General features: G+C 51.5%; 1 protein-coding gene across 1 annotated transcript in view; it reads left to right on the forward strand.

Moving 5' to 3' along the window:
- The first annotated feature begins 1,647 nt into the window (after positions 1 to 1,647).
- Positions 1,648 to 18,549, forward strand: part of LOC137351561 (beta-1,4-galactosyltransferase 2-like) — a 68,060-nt gene continuing 51,158 nt past the window's right edge. The window contains exon 1 of the mRNA XM_068016087.1: positions 1,648 to 1,857. Coding sequence (XP_067872188.1) covers positions 1,714 to 1,857 — 144 coding nt within the window. The 5' untranslated portion in view covers positions 1,648 to 1,713. The remainder of the gene's footprint in view (positions 1,858 to 18,549) is intronic.

Genomic DNA, 18,549 nt, shown 5'->3' on the forward strand with positions numbered 1-18,549 from the left:
GGGGAGGGGGAGGGGAGTAGGGGGAGGGGGAGGGGAGTAGGGGGAGGGGGAGGGGAGGGGAGGGGAGTAGGGGGAGGGGAGGGGAGGGGGGGAGGGGAGGGGAGGGGAGTAGGGGGAGGGGAGGGGGGAGGGGGAGGGGAGGGGAGTAGGGGGAGGGGGAGGGGAGGGGAGTAGGGGGAGGGGAGTAGGGGGAGGGGAGGGGTGGGGGAGGGGAGGGGTGGGGGAGGGGAGTAGGGGGGAGGGGAGTAGGGGGAGGGGAGGGGAGTAGGGGGAGGGGAGTAGGGGGAGGGAGGGGAGTGGGGAGGGGTAGTAGGGGGAGGGGAGTAAGGGGAGTAGGGGGAGGGGAGTAAGGGGAGTAGGGGGAGGGGAGTAAGGGGAGTAGGGGGAGGGGAGGGAGTAGTGGGGAGTAGGGGGGAGGAGTAGGGGGAGGGGGAGGGGAGGGGGGAGGGGGGAGGGGAGGGGGGAGGGGAGGGGAGGGGAGTAGGGGGAGGGGAGGGGAGGGGAGGGGAGTAGGGGGAGGGGAGGGGAGGGGAGGGGAGTAGGGGGAGGGGGAGGGGAGTAGGGGGAGGGGAGGGGAGGGGAGTAGGGGGAGGGGAGGGAGTAGGGGGAGGGGAGTAGGGGGAGGGGAGGGGAGGGGAGGGGAGTAGGGGGAGGGGAGGGGAGGGGAGTAAGTGGAGTAAGGGGGGAGGGGGAGGGGAGGGGAGTAAGGGGAGTAGGGGGGAGGGGGGGAGGGGGAGGGGGAGGAGGGGGAGGGGGGAGGGGGAGGGGAGTAGGGGGAGGGGAGTAGGAGTAGGGGGAGGGGGAGGGGAGTATGGGGAGGGGAGTAGGGGGAGGGGAGTAGGGGGAGGGGGTGGGGAGTAGGGGAGGGGGAGGGGGAGGGGAGTAGGGGGAGGGGAGGGGAGTAGGGAGTAGGGGGAGGGGGAGGGAGTAGGGGGAGGGGAGTAGTGGGGAGGGGAGGAGTGGGGAGGGGAGGGGAGGGGAGTAGGGGGGGAGGGAGGTAGGGGGGAAGGGGAGGGGAGTAGTGGGAAGGGAAGGGGAGGAGGGGAGGAGGGGGAGGGGTGTAGGGGGAGGGGAGGGGAGTAGGGGGAAGGGAAGGGGAGGGGAGGAGGGGGGAAGGGAAGGGGAGGGGAGGAGGGGGAGGGAGGGGTGTAGGGGGAGGGGTGTAGGGGAGGGGAGTAGGGGGAGGGGAGGGGAGGGGAGTAGGGGGGAAGGGAAGGGGAGGGGAGGAGGGGGGGGGAGTAAGGGGAGTAGGGGGAGGGGGGAGGGGGAGGGGAGTAGGGGGAGGGGAGTAGGGGGGAGGGGAGTAGGGGGAGGGGGAGGGGGAGGGGAGTAGGGGGAGGGGGGAGGGGGAGGGGAGTAGGGGGAGGGGGTGGGGAGTAGGGGGAGGGGGAGGGGAGTAGGGGAGGGGAGGGGAGTAGGGAGTAAGGGGAGGGGAGTAGGGGGAGGGGAGGAGTGGGGAGGGAGGAGTGGGGGAAGGGAAGGGGAGGAGGGGAGGAGGGGGAGGGGAGGGGAGTAGGGGGAGGGGAGTAGGGGAGGGGGAGGGGAGTAGGGGGGAGGGGAGGGGTGTGTTTGGTTGCTGGTTCCGCCCCGCTGTTTGTGAACCCGGCGCGCGGTGAAGAGACTGATCCAGACCGGCCGCTGGGGGAGGGAAGCGGGAGCGGGGAGACTCCGGGTCGGGGTCGGGTATTTGTGGCGGTGATTTTTTTTTTGCGGATGGCGGGCGGATTGAGGTGGAAAGTGCTGGCGATGCTGATTCTTTCCTCTTTGCTGATCGGCATTTGGATTAACAACAACAACAGTAGCGCCTGGCGCTATTGGAGAAACGAACAACACTGGCAATGGAAACGAACAACACTGGCAATGGAGAGAAACAAAACCCACAGTGAACACCCCGGGTAAGAGAGGGGGGAGAGAGTGGGAGAGGGGGGGGGGAGAGAGAGTGGGAGAGGGGGGGGGAAAGTGGGAGAGGGGGGGGGGGGGGAGAGAGTGGGAGAGGGGGGGGGGAGAGAGTGGGAGAGGGGGGGGGGAGAGAGTGGGAGAGGGGGGGGGAGAGAGTGGGAGAGGGGGGGGGGAGAGAGTGGGAGAGGGGGGGGGGAGAGAGTGGGAGAGGGGGGGGGAGAGAGTGGGAGAGGGGGGGGGAGAGAGTGGGAGAGGGGGGGGGGAGAGTGGGAGAGGGGGGGGGAGAGAGTGGGAGAGGGGGGGGGAGAGAGTGGGAGAGGGGGGGGGAGAGAGTGGGAGAGGGGGGGGGAGAGAGTGGGAGAGGGAGGGGGAGAGAGTGGGAGAGGGGGGGGGAGAGAGTGGGAGAGGGGGGGGAGAGAGTGGGAGAGGGGGGGGAGAAAGTGGGAGAGGGGGGGGGGGAGAAAGTGGGAGAGGGGGGGGGAGAAAGTGGGAGAGGGGGGGGGAGAAAGTGGGAGAGGGGGGGGGAGAAAGTGGGAGAGGGGGGGGGAGAAAGTGGGAGAGGGGGGGGGAGAAAGTGGGAGAGGGGGGGGGAGAAAGTGGGAGAGGGGGGGGGAGAAAGTGGGAGAGGGGGGGGAGAAAGTGGGAGAGGGGGGGGAGAGAAAGTGGGAGAGGGGGGGGGAGAGAGTGGGAGAGGGGGGGGAGAGAGTGGGAGAGGGGGGGGAGAGAGTGGGAGAGGGGGGGGGAGAGAGTGGGAGAGGGGGGGGGGAGAGAGTGGGAGAGGGGGGGGGGAGAGAGTGGGAGAGGGGGGGGGGAGAGAGTGGGAGAGGGGGGGGGGAGAGAGTGGGAGAGGGGGGGGGGAGAGAGTGGGAGAGGGGGGGGGGAGAGAGTGGGAGAGGGGGGGGGAGAGAGTGGGAGAGGGGGGGGGAGAGAGTGGGAGAGGGGGGGGGGAGAGAGTGGGAGAGGGGGGGGGGAGAGAGTGGGAGAGGGGGGGGGGAGAGAGTGGGAGAGGGGGGGGGAGAGAGTGGGAGAGGGGGGGGGGAGAGAGTGGGAGAGGGGGGGGGGAGAGAGTGGGAGAGGGGGGGGGAAAGTGGGAGAGGGGGGGGGAGAGAGTGGGAGAGGGGGGGGGAGAGAGTGGGAGAGGGGGGGGAGAGAGTGGGAGAGGGGGGGGGAGAAAGTGGGAGAGGGGGGGGGAGAAAGTGGGAGAGGGGGGGGAGAGAGAGTGGGAGAGGGGGGGGAGAGAGAGTGGGAGAGGGGGGGGAGAGAGAGTGGGAGAGGGGGGGGAGAGAGTGGGAGAGGGGGGGAGAGAGAGTGGGGAGGGGGGGGGGAGAGAGTGGGAGAGGGGGGGGGAGAGAGTGGGAGAGGGGGGGGGAGAGAGTGGGAGAGGGGGGGGGAGAGAGTGGGAGAGGGGGGGGGAGAGAGTGGGAGAGGGGGGGGGAGAGAGTGGGAGAGGGGGGGGGAGAGAGTGGGAGAGGGGGGGGGAGAGAGTGGGAGAGGGGGGGGAGAAAGTGGGAGAGGGGGGGGGAGAAGTGGGAGAGGGGGGGGAGAGAAAGTGGGAGAGGGGGGGGGAGAAAGTGGGAGATGGGGGGGGAGAAAGTGGGAGGGGGGGGGAGAAAGTGGAGAGGGGGGGGGAGAAAGTGGGAGGGGGGGGGGAGAAAGTGGGAGAGGGGGGGGGAGAAAGTGGGAGAGGGGGGGGGAGAAAGTGGGAGGGGGGGGGAGAAAGTGGGAGAGGGGGGGGGAGAAAGTGGGGGAGTGGGGGAGAGGGGGGGAGAAAGTGGGAGGGGGGGAGAGAGAGTGGGGGAGAAAGTGGGAGGGGGGGAGAGAGAGTGGGGGAGGGGAGAGAGAGTGGGGGAGGGGGGGGAGAGTGGGGGAGTGGGGTGGGGTGGGGGAGGGAGAGAGTGCGGGGGAGGGGTAGTGGGGGGAGAGGGAGTGGTGGGGAGGGAAGAGTGGGGGGAGGGGGAGTGGTGAGGAGGGGGGAGGGAAGAGGGGGAGTGGGGGGAGGGAAGAGGGGGAGTGGGGGGGGAGGGGGAGGGGGAGTGGGAGGGCGGGGGGGTGGAGGGGAGTGGGAGAGTTGGGGGCAGGAGGGAGTGGGGGGGGGAGTGTGGAGCGGTACTGTGAGGGGGAGGGGAGTGGGGGTTGGTGAAGGGTGGGGCAGAGGCAGGTGAGAGGAGAGTGTGGGGTGGGGGGTGGAGGGGGATGAGGATGGGGGTTAGATGGGGCATGGGCAGGGAGTGGAAGGAGGATAGGGAGATGAGGGAGCAGGGGCAGTGAGAGAGAGTGGGGTGAGATGGAGTTAGGAGGGGGTTAAAGGGAGGGCGGGCAGGATGAGGCAGGGGAAGGAAAGATGGGAAGAATAGGGGAACATGGAGGAGAAGGTGGGATTTGAGGGGGTGGACTGCCCTCTCCTCGGGGATGAGAACTCTTGTGTTTTCCTTCTCTTCCCATGGAAAATGGCTGAGTTCTGACTGCATTATTGATTAAAATAGTTCTAAGTTTGAGAGCTGGAGCAGTTGTAGAGAGTGGGGCTGTTTTCAAATCAATTTCTCGTTGCATTCATGAAAACAAAATCTCCTTGGTAACTGATTGTTAATGGAAATAGAATTTATCCTTTACATCTTGCCCTTTCAGTCCCCACAAAAAACCTAAATACTGTTGTGTTTTGGAAAATATTGCAATCTTTTTATTTAAAAGAAATGCATTTGTAAACTTCCTGGGACTAGATTGTCAGCAAATGGAGTGTAAAGTTGTCAGGCTATTGTGTAATTTTATATGTAATTCTGTATTTTGGCTTCTCAAATGAATCTTATGTAGACTGTAATTATTTACAGTTTGGGAGTGAATCTGGGACACATTTTTTGGGTTACGATGAGATATCTACTTCCCTCACTGCGCCAATATCTTTATTTTTGTTTTATACTTTGTGAGGAGAGTGTGTAGAGGGGGTAAGGCTCAGCTGTGATGCCTTTTATATCTGAATAGACGCTTAAGGCTCGCATTTTCAAAAATGTGGCCCAACTGGAGGAACTACCAGAAGTCATCCCCTTGTCGATGGAACCCGTACCCCAGCGAGGGGTCAGGCTGTCTTGGCGGTTATTGGCCAAAATGAGAGCGCATGGAATTGGCGGGTGGGTAACCTTATGACTTGTGCCCGAACTAAGCTGGGAGGAAGAGGACAGAGAGTGGAGATACAGGTTAGATCGTCTGACTGGCAGCATGTGGAACGTGGTGTCCTCCAGGAATTTGCTCTGGGACCGCAAAGTTTTGCCATATTTTCAAATGACATGGATGAAGAAATAGTGAGTTGCATATCCAAGTTTGCAGATTATACAAAGTTAGGATTTGTCTTCTGAATTCCATCCTCTAAGCCCCATTGTCAATCTGTGCTACACCCTTTCCTCCAGGCCAATATATTCCTTGATGGGCAGTGCCGAGAATTGAACACACTACTCCCAAGAGGTTCCAAGCAAGACTCTTTACTTGGTTTCCCTTTATATTCCTGTCCCCTTGAGGCCAACATTCGATTGGCCTTTTTCTATCTGTCTACTGTTTTTAAAAATGATTTTGTGTACTTGGACTGCTAAGTCACTTTGCTTGAATATCTGGCTTGGCTATTTCTTATCTTAAAAAGCTTTCATTTGGAAGTATCACATATTTCATTATGCATTGCCATTCTCCTACTGGGAGCGGGCGGCTATGTAAACTGGCCCCGGTGGAGGCGCTGCAGAACCAGGGCTGGTGGGGGAGGGCTGTAGTTACAGTGTGAAAAAGTTTACATAGCCATTTTCTATAATAAATGTAGGTGCAGGTATTTATAATGGAAATATAAAAAATAAGGACAGAATACAAGACCGTACAAAGGCACTGACTTTCCTTGATCCAGTTATGCCTCTCTCTCTGACCTTACTCCATTTGCCTGTGTAGAATGCCATGGGAGGTTGTCTGGTACAAATGAACAGCCCAAATACAAAGGGGTGTGTGCATTTAAATAAGAGGTCGAGTGCATCAAACAGATTTCCCTATTCCCATATTTCAATATTGAGAACACAGTGTTTGATTACAGATGTGACCACACAATCCACTGTAGTACTAAGGGAGTGCTGCACTGTCGGGTGTCATCCTTCGGTTAAACTAAATCTGCCTTCTCAGTGGCGGGGGGTGCTACAAAAAGATTCCCTATTTGTACTATTGCAATAAAGTTCCCTCCAGTGTCCTGGCAATTATGCCTCAACCAACATTGCTAAATATCAGATTATCTAGCCTTTATCACATTGTTGTTTGTTGGAGCTTGCTGTGTGCAAATTAGCTGCCGCATTTCCTACATTACAGCAGAGATTAAACTTCAAAAGTCCTTCTTTGGCTGTGAAGCACTTTAAGACATCCTGAGGCTGTGAAAGGAGCTATAAAAATGCAAGATCTTTTATGCAAATAATAATTTGCAACGTTTTTTCCTGTGGGATTTTAATGAAACCATCAGCTGTAGTCGGTGATTCACAAGAGAGAATCTAAAGTGAGTATGATCATACACAATGCCGCTGTTTTAGAGTGACAGACAAATTCCGTTAACTATTTGAGATTCTGGGAATCGTACTGTGTTTTTTGGGATCACGCTGAACTGTTTGTTTTCTTGTGAGCCTGCAAACCTTGACAGTTAACTTCAAGATTAGAGCTAGGCAGTTCAGGGGTGATGTCAGGAAGCACTTTCCACGAATGAATAAATGTCAGCCAGTGCAGATTTGTTTAAGGTAAAACATGTTTGACTAACTTGAATGAGTTGATGTTGGGTATATGGATTTTCAAAAGGCTTTTCAGAAAATACCAAACGATAACCCTGTCAGCAGAACTGAAGCCCATGGGCTTAAAGGAGCAGAGCAGTTGTTTTTCAGACTGAGGGAGGAATACAGTGTCCGCAAGGGGTCGGTATTGGGACAACTGCTCTTTTTGAGCGTACACTAATGGCCAGGACTTGGGTATGATTTCAACGTTTGCCGATGACATGAAACTCAGAAATTTAGTAAATAGATAGGATGATGGTAACAGACTTCAGGACAGACAGGGAATTGTGAAGTGATTCATTTTGATAGGAGCAGAGATAAACTAAATGGTACAATTTTAAATAAGGTGCAGGAACAGAGACACCTGGGGGTGTAAGGACACACATCTGTTTTGTGAGGCAGAAGGATCAGTAACCAGAGGACACAGATTTAAGATAATCTACTGTTACAACCTGGTGAGAAAGGGGTCTAGGGGTTCCCTCTCAGCTTTTTCCTGGTTTGACTGCAACAGGGTTTCATTTTTTAAAACACCATGTTTTTAGCTTCCCCTCAGTGAATCCTTGTTCACTGCTCCCCAATTGTAACGGCAAAGAAATCAACCAGATTAGCACTGCAGCCTCGCAGCTCCTGCGACCCAGGTTCAGTTCTGGGTACTGCCTGTGCGGAGTTTGCAAGTTCTCCCTGTGACCGCGTGGGTTTCTTCCGGGTGCTCCCGTTTCCTCCCACAGCCAAAGACTTGCAAGTTGATAGGTAAATTGGCCATTGTAAATTGTCCCGAGTGTAGGTAGGTGGTAGGAGAATTGAGGGAAGGTGGGGATATGGTAGGGAATATGGGATTAATGTAGGATTAATATAAATGGGTGGTCGGCACAGACTCGGTGGGCTGAAGGGCCTGTTTCAATACTGTATCTCTCTGACTCTAAAGTTTAGAATTAGAATTAGAACATTAGAACATTACAGTGCAGTACAGGCCCTTCGGCCCTCGATGTTGCGCCGACCTGTGAAACCATCTGACCTACACTATTCCATTTTCATCCATATGTCTATCCAATGACCACTTAAATGCCCTTAAAGTTGGCGAGTCTACTACTGTTGCAGGCAGGGCGTTCCACACCCCTACTACTCTCTGAGTAAAGAAACTACCTCTGACATCTGTCCTAAATCTATCACCCCTCAACTTAAAGCTATGTCCCCTCGTGTTTGCCATCACCATCCGAGGAAAAAGACTCTCACTATCCACCCTATCTAACCCTCTGATTATCTTATATGTCTCTATTAAGTCACCTCTCCTCCTCCTTCTCTCCAACGAAAACAACCTCAAGTCCCTCAGCCTTTCCTCGTAAGACCTTCCCTCCATACCAGGCAACATCCTAGTAAATCTCCTCTGCACCCTTTCCAAAGCTTCCACATCCTTCCTATAATGCGGTGACCAGAACTGCACGCAATACTCCAGGTGCGGTCTCACCAGAGTTTTGTACAGCTGCAGCATGACATCGTGGCTCCGAAACTCGATCCCCTTACTAATAAAAGCTAACACACCATATGCCTTCTTAACAGCCCTATTAACCTGGGTAGCAACCTTCAGGGATTTATGCACCTGGACACCAAGATCTCTCTGTTCATCTACACTACCAAGAATCTTCCCATTAGCCCAGTACTCTGCATTCCTGTTACTCCTTCCAAAGTGAATCACCTCGCACTTTTCCGCATTAAACTCCATTTGCCATCTCTCAGCCCAGCTCTGCAGCCTATCTATGTCCCTCTGTACCCTACAACATCCTTCGGCACTATCCACAACTCCACCGACCTTAGTGTCATCCGCAAATTTACTAACCCACCCTTCTACACCCTCTTCCAGGTCATTTATAAAAATGACAAACAGCAGTGGCCCCAAAACAGATCCTTGTGGTACACCACTAGTAACTAAACTCCAGGATGAACATTTGCCATCAACCACTACCCTCTGTCTTCTTTCAGCTAGCCAATTTCTGATCCAAAGCTCTAAATCACCTTCAACCCCATACTTCCGTATTTTCTGCAATAGCCTACCATGGGGAACCTTATCAAACGCCTTACTGAAATCCATATACACCACATCCACGGCTTTACCCTCGTCCACCTGTTTGGTCACCTTCTCGAAAAACTCAATAAGGTTTGTGAGGCACGACCTACCCGTCACAAAACCGTGCTGACTATCGCTAATGAACTTATTCTTTTCAAGATGATTATACATCCTGTCTCTTATAACCTTTTCCAACATTTTACCCACAACCGAAGTAAGGCTCACAGGTCTATAATTACCAGGGCTGTCTCTACTCCCCTTCTTGAACAAGGGGACAACATTTGCTATCCTCCAGTCTTCCGGCACTATTCCTGTCGACAATGACAACATAAAGATCAAGGACAAAGGCTCTGCAATCTCCTCCCTAGCTTCCCAGAGAATCCTAGGATAGTTCCCATCTGGCCCAGGGGACTTATCTATTTTCACACTTTCCAAAATTGATAACTCCTCCTCCTTGTGAACCTCAATCCCATCTAGCCTAGTAGCCTGAATCTCAGTATTCTCCTCGACAACATTTTCTTTCTCTACTGTAAATACTGACGCAAAATATTCATTTAACACTTCCCCTATCTCCTCTGATTCCACACACAACTTCCCACTACTATCCTTGATTGGCCCTAATCTAACTCTAGTCATTCTTTTATTCCTGATATACCTATAGAAAGCCTTAGGGTTTTCCCTGATCCTATCCGCCAATGACTTCTCGTGTCCTCTCCTTGCTCTTCTTAGCTCTCCCTTTAGATCCTTCCTGGCTAGCTTGTAACTCTCAAGCGCCCTAACTGAGCCTACACGTCTCATCCTACCGTAAGCCTTCTTCTTCCTCTTGACAAGCGCTTCAACTTCTTTAGTAAACCACGGCTCCCTCGCTCGACAATTTCCTCCCTGCCTCACAGGTACATACTTATCAAGGACACGCAGTAGCTGCTCTTTGAATAAGCTCCACATTTCGATTGTGCCCATCCCCTGCAGTTTCCTTCCCCATCCTACGCATCCTAAATCTTGCCTAATCGCATCATAATTTCCTTTCCCCCAGCTATAATTCTTGCCCTGCGGTATATACCTGTCCCTGCCCATCGCTAAGGTAAACCTAACCGAATTGTGATCACTATCACCAAACTGCTCACCTACATCTAAATCTAACACCTGGCCGGGTTCATTACCCAGTACCAAATCCAATGTGGCATCGCCCCTGGTTGGCCTGTCTACATACTGTGTCAGAAAACCCTCCTGCACACACTGGACAAAAACTGACCCACCTAAAGTACTCGAACTATAGTATTTCCAGTCGATATTTGGAAAGTTAAAGTCCCCCATAACAACTACCCTGTTACTCTCGCCCCTGTCGAGAATCATCTTCGCTATCCTTTCCTCTACATCTCTGGAACTATTTGGAGGTCTATAAAAGACTCCCAACAGGGTGACCTCACCTCTCCTGTTTCTAACCTCGGCCCATACTACCTCAGTAGACGAGTCCTCAAACGTCCTTTCTGTCGCTGTAATACTCTCCTTGATTAACAATGCCACACCCCCCCCCCCCTTTTACCATCTTCTCTGTTCTTACTGAAACATCTAAATCCCGAAACCTGCAACATCCATTCCTGCCCCTGCTCTACCCATGTCTCCGAAATGGCCACTACATCGAGATCCCAGGTACCAACCCATGCTGCAAGCTCACCCACCTTATTCCGGATGCTCCTGGCGTTGAAGTAGACACACTTTAAACCAGGTTCTTGCTTGCCAGTGCCCTCTTGCGTCCTTGTAACCTTATCCCTGACCTCACTACTCTCAACATCCTGTACACTGGAACTACAATTTAGGTTCCCATCCCCCTGCTGAATTAGTTTAAACCCCCCCCGAAGAGCACTTGCAAATCTCCCCCCCAGGATATTGGTACCCCTCTGGTTCAGGTGAAGACCATCCTGTTTGTAGAGGTCCCACCTACCCCAGAAAGAGCCCCAGTTATCCAGGAAACCAAAACCCTCCCTCCTGCACCATCCCTGCAGCCATGTGTTCAACTCCTCTCTCTCCCTATTCCTCGCTTCGCTATCACGTGGCACGGGCAACAACCCAGAGATAACAACTCTGTTTGTTCTCGCTCTAAGCTTCCACCCTAGCTCCCTGAATTGCTGTCTTAAATCCCCATCTCTCTTCCTACCTATGTCGTTGGTGCCTATGTGGACCACGACTTGGGGCTGCTCCCCCTCCCCCTTAAGGATCCCAAAAACACGATCCGAGACATCACGAACCCTGGCACCTGGGAGGCAACACACCAACCGTGAGTCTCTCTCGTTCCCACAGAACCTCCTATCTGTTCCCCTAACTATAACTTATTAACCTTAAAACTCTAATTCAGTTAAAACTACTAAAATGCAATGTGACCATGCTAGCATGCATACGTGATAAACACGCACACAGATAGAGATAGAAAAGAAGAAAGAATAAAGGGGACAGGTGTGAGGCTATAGCTGGAGTTCATTTAACTCTTACTGGACTGAAAACATGGTGGCACCTGCATTCTGAAAGGATAGTGGCTGGAAACATCTGAATTCTAAGGGACAGTTGCCTGGAGAAGACAATGGAACTGCTCCCTGATTCAATTAACCAAATGGATTTTGATCAAAAGACATTGAGTGAGTGAAAGTTAATGTTCCAGACCCCTTACTGAGGATGTCTGCTGAGATTGAAAGAATCCAGTTTGGGTCAGACTGCACTTTGAAGTTTTTGAGTTTGATGTAAAGTCTTTGGTTGCAGTTAAATCTTGCCATCTCGCCCAGTGCACTCTTTCAGACGTGTTTTGATGGTTTTCTTCTGTGGATCCCTGTCTTTGCATGAGAGTGCGAGAGAGAAAGAGGCCGCCTTTCTCTTTTGTCTTCAAATTGCAGTCTGACCCAAACTGATCTGTGAGCACAATTCAAACCAAACCTGGACCAGCAGACCAGTCATGTGACTAGCTCCCTACTTGGACTGTTTGTAGATTCTTTCAATCACAGTAGACATCCTCAGTAAGGGGTCTGAAATGCTAGCTTTCACTCACTCAATGTCTTTTGATCAAAATCCATTTGGTTAACCGAATCAGGGAGCAGTTCCATTGTCTTCTTCAGGCAACTGTCTCTTAGAATGCAGATGTTTCCAGCCACTGTCCTTTTAGAATGCAGGTACTGCCATGTTTTCAGTCCAGTAAGAGTTTAAAATTAATGTTCCATATGACAAAATGACTGTGCCTCATTCTTGGCAGGTGTGATTTTCCTCACTGCAAAGGAACCAGAGGTGACTTGAGGAACAGTTTTTTTTTAAACGTGAGTTATGATCTGGAACTTACTGCTTGAAAAGGCAGTGATTCAATAAGTACTTGCAAAAGGGAATTGGATAAATACTTGAGGAAACATTACAGGGCTATGGGGAATGAGCGGGGGTGGGGGAATGGGGAAGGAGCAGGGGGTTGGCAGGTGGGGGGGAAGTGGGGCTAACTGGACAGCTCTATGATGGACCAAGTGCTCACCTTCTGTGCTGTTTGTGTTCTGTGATTGTATGATTCATTCACATTGTATAATTATTCTAACCACATCCTGCACCTTCTGACTTAAAGGCAGGAATGCTGTCACGGAGCCAAAGGTTGGTTTCAACTGCTACAACAATGACTTGCATTTATGCAGCCGCCTTAACGTGGTAAAAACGTCCGAAGGTGCTTCACAGGAGTGTTATCAAACAAAATTTGACAGCAAGACACATAAGGAGGTATTAGTACAGATGACCAAATGCTTGGTCAAAGAGGTAGATTTTTAAGGAGCATCTTAAAGGAGGAAAGAGAGGTGGAGAGTTTTAGGAAGGGAATTCCAGACCTTAGGGCCCAGGCAGCTGAAGGCATGACCAACATGGTGAAGGGATTACAATCGGGGATGCGCAAGAGGCCAGAATTAGAGGAGTGCAGAGACCCCGGAGGACTGGGAGATAGAGAGAGGTGAGGCCATGGAGGAATTTGAAAACAAGGATGAGAATTTTAAACAAAAACAAGAAATGCTGGAATCACTCAGCAGGTCTGGCAGCATCTGTGGAAAGAGAAGCAGAGTTAACGTTTCGGGTCAGTGACCCTTCTTCGGAACTGACAAATATTAGAAAAGTCACAGATTATAAACAAGTGAGGTGGGGGTTGGGCAAGAGATAACAAAGGAGAAGGTGCAGATTGGACCAGGCCACATAGCTGACCAAAAGGTCACGGAGCAAAGGCAAACAATATGGTAATGGTGTGTTGAAAGACAAAGCATTAGTACAGATTAGGTGTGAATATACTGAATATTGAACAGCAGCAAGTGCAAACCTGAAGAAAAACAACCTGAAAAAAACAGTGGGTAAGCAAACTGAACAAACTAAGATGAAATGAAATAAATGCAAAAAAAGATTGTAAAAAGGAATGTAAAAAAAAAGGAAGAAAAAATAACTAAAAATGAAAGTAAAGTGGGGGGCTGTCATGCTCTGAAATTATTGAACTCAATGTTCAGTTCGGCAGGCTGTAGTGTGCCTAATCGGTAGATGAGATGCTGTTCCTCGAGCTTGCGTTGATGTTCACTGGAACACTGCAGCAATCCCAGGACAGAGATGTGAGCATGAGAGCAGGGGGGAGTGTTGAAATGGCAAGCAACCGGAAGCTCAGGGTCCTGCTTGCGGACTGAGCGGAGATGTTCCGCAAAGCGGTCACCCAGTCTGCGCTTGGTCTCCCCAATGTAGAGGAGACCACACTGTGAGCAGCGAATACAGTATACTACATTGAAAGAAGTACAAGTAAATCGCTGCTTCACCTGAAAGGAGTGTTTGGGGCCTGGGATAGTGAGGAGAGAAGAGGTAAATGGGCAGGTATTACACCTCCTGCGATTGCAAGGGAAGGTGCCCTGGGACGGGGACGAGGTGGTGGGGGTAATGGAGGAGTGGACCAGGGTGTCGCGGAGGGAACGATCCCTTCGGAATGCTGACAGGGGAAGGGAGGGGAAGATGCGACTGGTAGTGGCATCACGCTGGAGGTGGCGAAAATGGCGGAGGATGATCCTTTGGATATGGAGGCTGGTGAGATGAAAAGTGAGGACAAGGGGAACCCTGTCACGGTTCTGGGAGGGAGGGGAAGGGGTGAGGGTAGAGGTGCGGGGAATGGGTCGGACACGGTTGAGGGCCCTGTCAACCACAGTGGGGGGAAATCCTCGGTTGAGGAAAAAGGAGATCATATCAGAAGCACCGTCATGGAAGGTAGCATCATCAGAGCAGATGCGTCGGAGACGGAGAAACTGGGAGAATGGAATGGAGTCCTTACAGGAGGTAGGGTGTGAAGAAGTGTAGTCGAGGTAGCTGTGGGAGTCAGCGGGCTTATAATGGATAGTGGACGTCCAATCGCTCTACACCTCCATCCCCCACCAGGATGGTTTGAGGGCTCTCCGCTTCTTCCTGGAACAGAGGCCCAACCAGTCCCCATCCACCAACACCCTCCTCCGCCTGGCTGAACTTGTTCTCACATTGAACAACTTCTCCTTCAACTCCAGGCATTTCCTTCAAGTAAAAGGTGTCGCTATGGGTACCCGCATGGGTCCTAGTTATGCCTGTCTTTTTGTGGGATATGTCGAGCATTCTTTGTTCCAGTCCTACTCAGGCCCCCTCCCCCAACTCTTTTTCCGGTACATTGATGACTGTATCGGTGCCGTTTCCTGCTCTCGCCCCGAACTAGAAAACTTTATCAACTTTGCTTCCAATTTCCACCCTTCTCTCACCTTTACATGGTCCATCTCTGACACTTCCCTTCCCTTCCTCTCCTCGACTTCTCTGTCTCCATCTCTGGGGATAGGTTGTCTACCAATATCCATTATAAGCCCACTGACTCCCACAGCTACCTCGACTACACTTCTTCACACCCTACCTCCTGTAAGGACTCCATTCCATTCTCCCAGTTTCTCCGTCTCCGACGCATCTGCTCTGATGATGCTACCTTCCATGATGGTGCTTCTGATATGACCTCCTTTTTCCTCAACCGAGGATTTCCCCCCACTGTGGTTGACAGGGACCTCAACCGTGTCCGACCCATTCCCCGCACCTCTACCCTCACCCCTTCCCCTCCCTCCCAGAACCGTGACAGGGTTCCCCTTGTCCTCACTTTTCATCCCACCAGCCTCCATATCCAAAGGATCATCCTCCGCCATTTTCGCCACCTCCAGCGTGATGCCACTACCAGTCGCATCTTCCCCTCCCTTCCCCTGTCAGCATTCCGAAGGGATCGTTCCCTCCGCGACACCCTGGTCCACTCCTCCATTACCCCCACCACCTCGTCCCCGTCCCAGGGCACCTTCCCTTGCAATCGCAGGAGGTGTAATACCTGCCCATTTACCTCCTCTCTCCTCACTATCCCAGGCCCTAAACACTCCTTTCAGGTGAAGCAGCGATTTACTTGTACTTCTTTCAATGTAGTATACTGTATTCGCTGCTCACAGTGTGGTCTTCTCTACATTGGGGAGACCAAGCGCAGACTGGGTGACCGCTTTGCGGAACATCTCCGCTCAGTCCACAAACAGGACCCTGAGCTTCCGGTTGCTTGCCATTTCAACACTCCCCCCTGCTCTCATGCTCACATCTCTGTCCTGGGATTGCTGCAGTGTTCCAGTGAACATCAACGCAAGCTCGAAGAACAGCATCTCATCTACCGATTAGGCACACTCCAGCCTGCCGAACTGAACATTGAGTTCAATAATTTCAGAGCATGACAGCCCCCCACTTTACTTTCATTTTTAGTTATTTTTTCTTCCTTTTTTTTTTACATTCCTTTTTACAATCTTTTTTTGCATTTATTTCATTTCATCTTAGTTTGTTCAGTTTGCTTACCCACTGTTTTTTTCAGGTTGTTTTTCTTCAGGTTTGCACTTGCTGCTGTTCAATATTCAGTATATTCACACCTAATCTGTACTAATGCTTTGTCTTTCAACACACCATTAACATATTGTTTGCCTTTGCTCCGTGACCTTTTGGTCAGCTATGTGGCCTGGTCCAATCTGCACCTTCTCCTTTGTTATCTCTTGCCCAACCCCCACCTCACTTGCTTATAATCTGTGACTTTTCTAATATTTGTCAGTTCCGAAGAAGGGTCACTGACCCGAAACGTTAACTCTGCTTCTCTTTCCACAGATGCTGCCAGACCTGCTGAGTGATTCCAGCATTTCTTGTTTTTGTTTCAGATTTCCAGCATCCGCAGTATTTTGCTTTTATATGAGAATTTTAAAATCTGGTCATTGCCAGAACGGGAGCCAATGTAAATCAGCGAGTACAGGGATGATGGGTGAGAGGGAGTATACAGGCAGAAGAGTTTGGATAAGCTCCAGTTGATGGAAGGTGGAAGAGGAGCTGTCTAGGAGGACGTTGGAATAATCTAAAGGTATCAAAGGCGTGGATGAGGGTTTCAACAACAGATGAGCTGAGGCAGGGAGGAATCAGGGAAGTTACAGAGGTGGAAATAGGCAGTCTAGTGATGGAGCGGATATATGGTTGGAAGTTCATCTCGGGGTCAGATAGAACGCCAAGGTTGCAAATAGTTGGGTCCAACCTCTGGCATTTCCCTGGAGTGGGATGGAGTTGGTGGTGGAGAACCAAAGATAACGGCTTTGGTCTTGCCAATATTTGGTTGCAGGAAAGAGCTCTACAATTAAATTTAATAGACAAGTAAATGTACTGCCTCTTGTGGAATGAGCCATACAAACTAGGTGGGAGTCGTCACTGTTTGTGGGATCTTGCTGTGTGCAAATTGGTTGCCTCGCTTGCTTACATAACGACAGTGACTACACTTCACAAGTGCTTCATTGGCTGTAAAGCGCTTTGGGATAGCCTGAGGTTCCGAAAGGTGCTATACAAATCCAAGTCTTTTCCTTAATTGAGTGTCACTTGGAGTTTCCTTATACAAGCACAATTAAAGAATTGAAAGGTGATCAAGTCTTCCTGCCAGTTGCTTCATTCAAGGTTTGGTTCAGTCGGGAACTGGATACAATGTCCAATGTGGCAGAGGCCGTGTGTTCCCCACTTCACAAAGCATCTAGTTAAACTCCACATTTTAAACCAGCTGTCTATCTTTCTCTTTCTGAACCAGTGAGTAACCTACAAAAGCAATTTTTGTTCTTGTTTCTGTGGCTCATCATCCTCAGTCGGGATTGGGTTGAGACTCGCTCCAAAACCGGTCTTGTGTAGGGGAGTGGCAGCGATTACTGACAGCGGGATACTTTATGGGCAGCTTTTTTTTTTATGCATTGCCATGTTTTTTAGGTGCGATTTTTGGGATCCAGTGTCTGTGGGTCGCCTTCCTTTTTCCTGCACCCCACTCTGGAGACCCATCAGAAACGAAAAACTGCGGCCAAATTGGGGTCACAATCGTCCCCTTTTGTGTTGCTGGCGCAGAGCAATGCGTGCTGGGAAACGTGTCAGGGAATTCTGTGTAATCGCTCCACCATTGGCAGCCATGCCTTCAGCTGTTTTAACCCTCAATTTTGGAATTCTCTCCCTTAACCTCTTTGCCTCTCTCTCATCCTTAAGACACTCCTTTAAAAACTACCTCTTTGACCGTGTCTTTGCTCACCTGGCCGAATATCGCCGTACATGGTTCTGTGTCAGATTTTGTTCTATAACATTCCTGTGAAGCCCCTTGGGATGTTTTACCATGTTAAAGGCACTATATAAATGCAGGTGGTTGTTGTAGTTACAGTCTGGCAGTTCTGGCGAGCTTTGCAACAGGTCTCCGATCCTCCACACCCAATATTCCGACCTGGGATTCTGGCGTGCGGCAGGAACACAGATCTGGAACACGTACTATTCTCTGCTCTAATTCCCTGCCCTGTGCTGCTGGTGATGGTATGGATTCTCACTGGGGTACAGGTTCAACCGGCAATAACCACCTTCCTCGTCCTTTATAGACATCGATTTGAAAAAGGAAAAAACTTGCATTTATGAAGTCTCTTTCACCATGTCCTAAAGTGCTTTATGGCAACAAAGTATTTTCATAATCATTGTTGTGATGTGGGACACAGAAAGATTGCACAAGCAGGAATGTGATAATCACGAGATAATTTGTGGAGTTTTTTGGTGATATTGGTTGATGTCTAAATATTTGCCCACGACACTGGTGAGAACTCCCCAGCTGTTCCTCACATAGTGACCATAAGACCTTTTACATATACCTGTGAAGGCAGAAGAGACCTGGGTTTAATGTCTCATCTGTAAGATGGCACTCCGACAGTGCAACACTCCCTTTGTACTGCACTGGGAGGGTCGGCCTAGATTTTGTGCTGAAGTCCCTGGAGTAGGAACTCAAACGTGGGACTTTCAGTCAGGGGTGGGAAAACTACCCACTGAGCCTCAGTTGACACAAACATTATCATTTATTTGGGAACGTTCCCTCTGCTTTCGCTGGACCTTTGTTGCTTACTTTGGCTTCTTTTCGTTTGATCGATGATTGGGATTCCATGAGAACTCCCTGCTCCTCATTGAATAGTTCCACCGGGGTGTTTGGCATCTAGCCTGGACACATTGCCTTAATGTCTTGGCTATAAAAATACACCAGCGCGGTATCAAAATCTTAAATTATGTGCAAGCTTTCTAAGCAAGTTCATACAAGCCAGGACGTGGTGCATGGTGGGGATGTGGGAAGGTAGACAGCCGAGGGCCTCGACTGGCTGCAGTCCCTGGCAATATTCGTCCTGTTTTTAATTTTGAATGCCTGGAGACAACCTCCATTGATCTCCTGGGCACTGCTAATGGCAAGCTGGGAGAGGAATCTGTTTGCGGCACGTATGTGTACATTTGCTTCTCACGCAA

Source organism: Heterodontus francisci, chromosome 36 (assembly GCF_036365525.1).
Source record: "Heterodontus francisci isolate sHetFra1 chromosome 36, sHetFra1.hap1, whole genome shotgun sequence".
NCBI lineage: Eukaryota > Metazoa > Chordata > Chondrichthyes > Heterodontiformes > Heterodontidae > Heterodontus > Heterodontus francisci.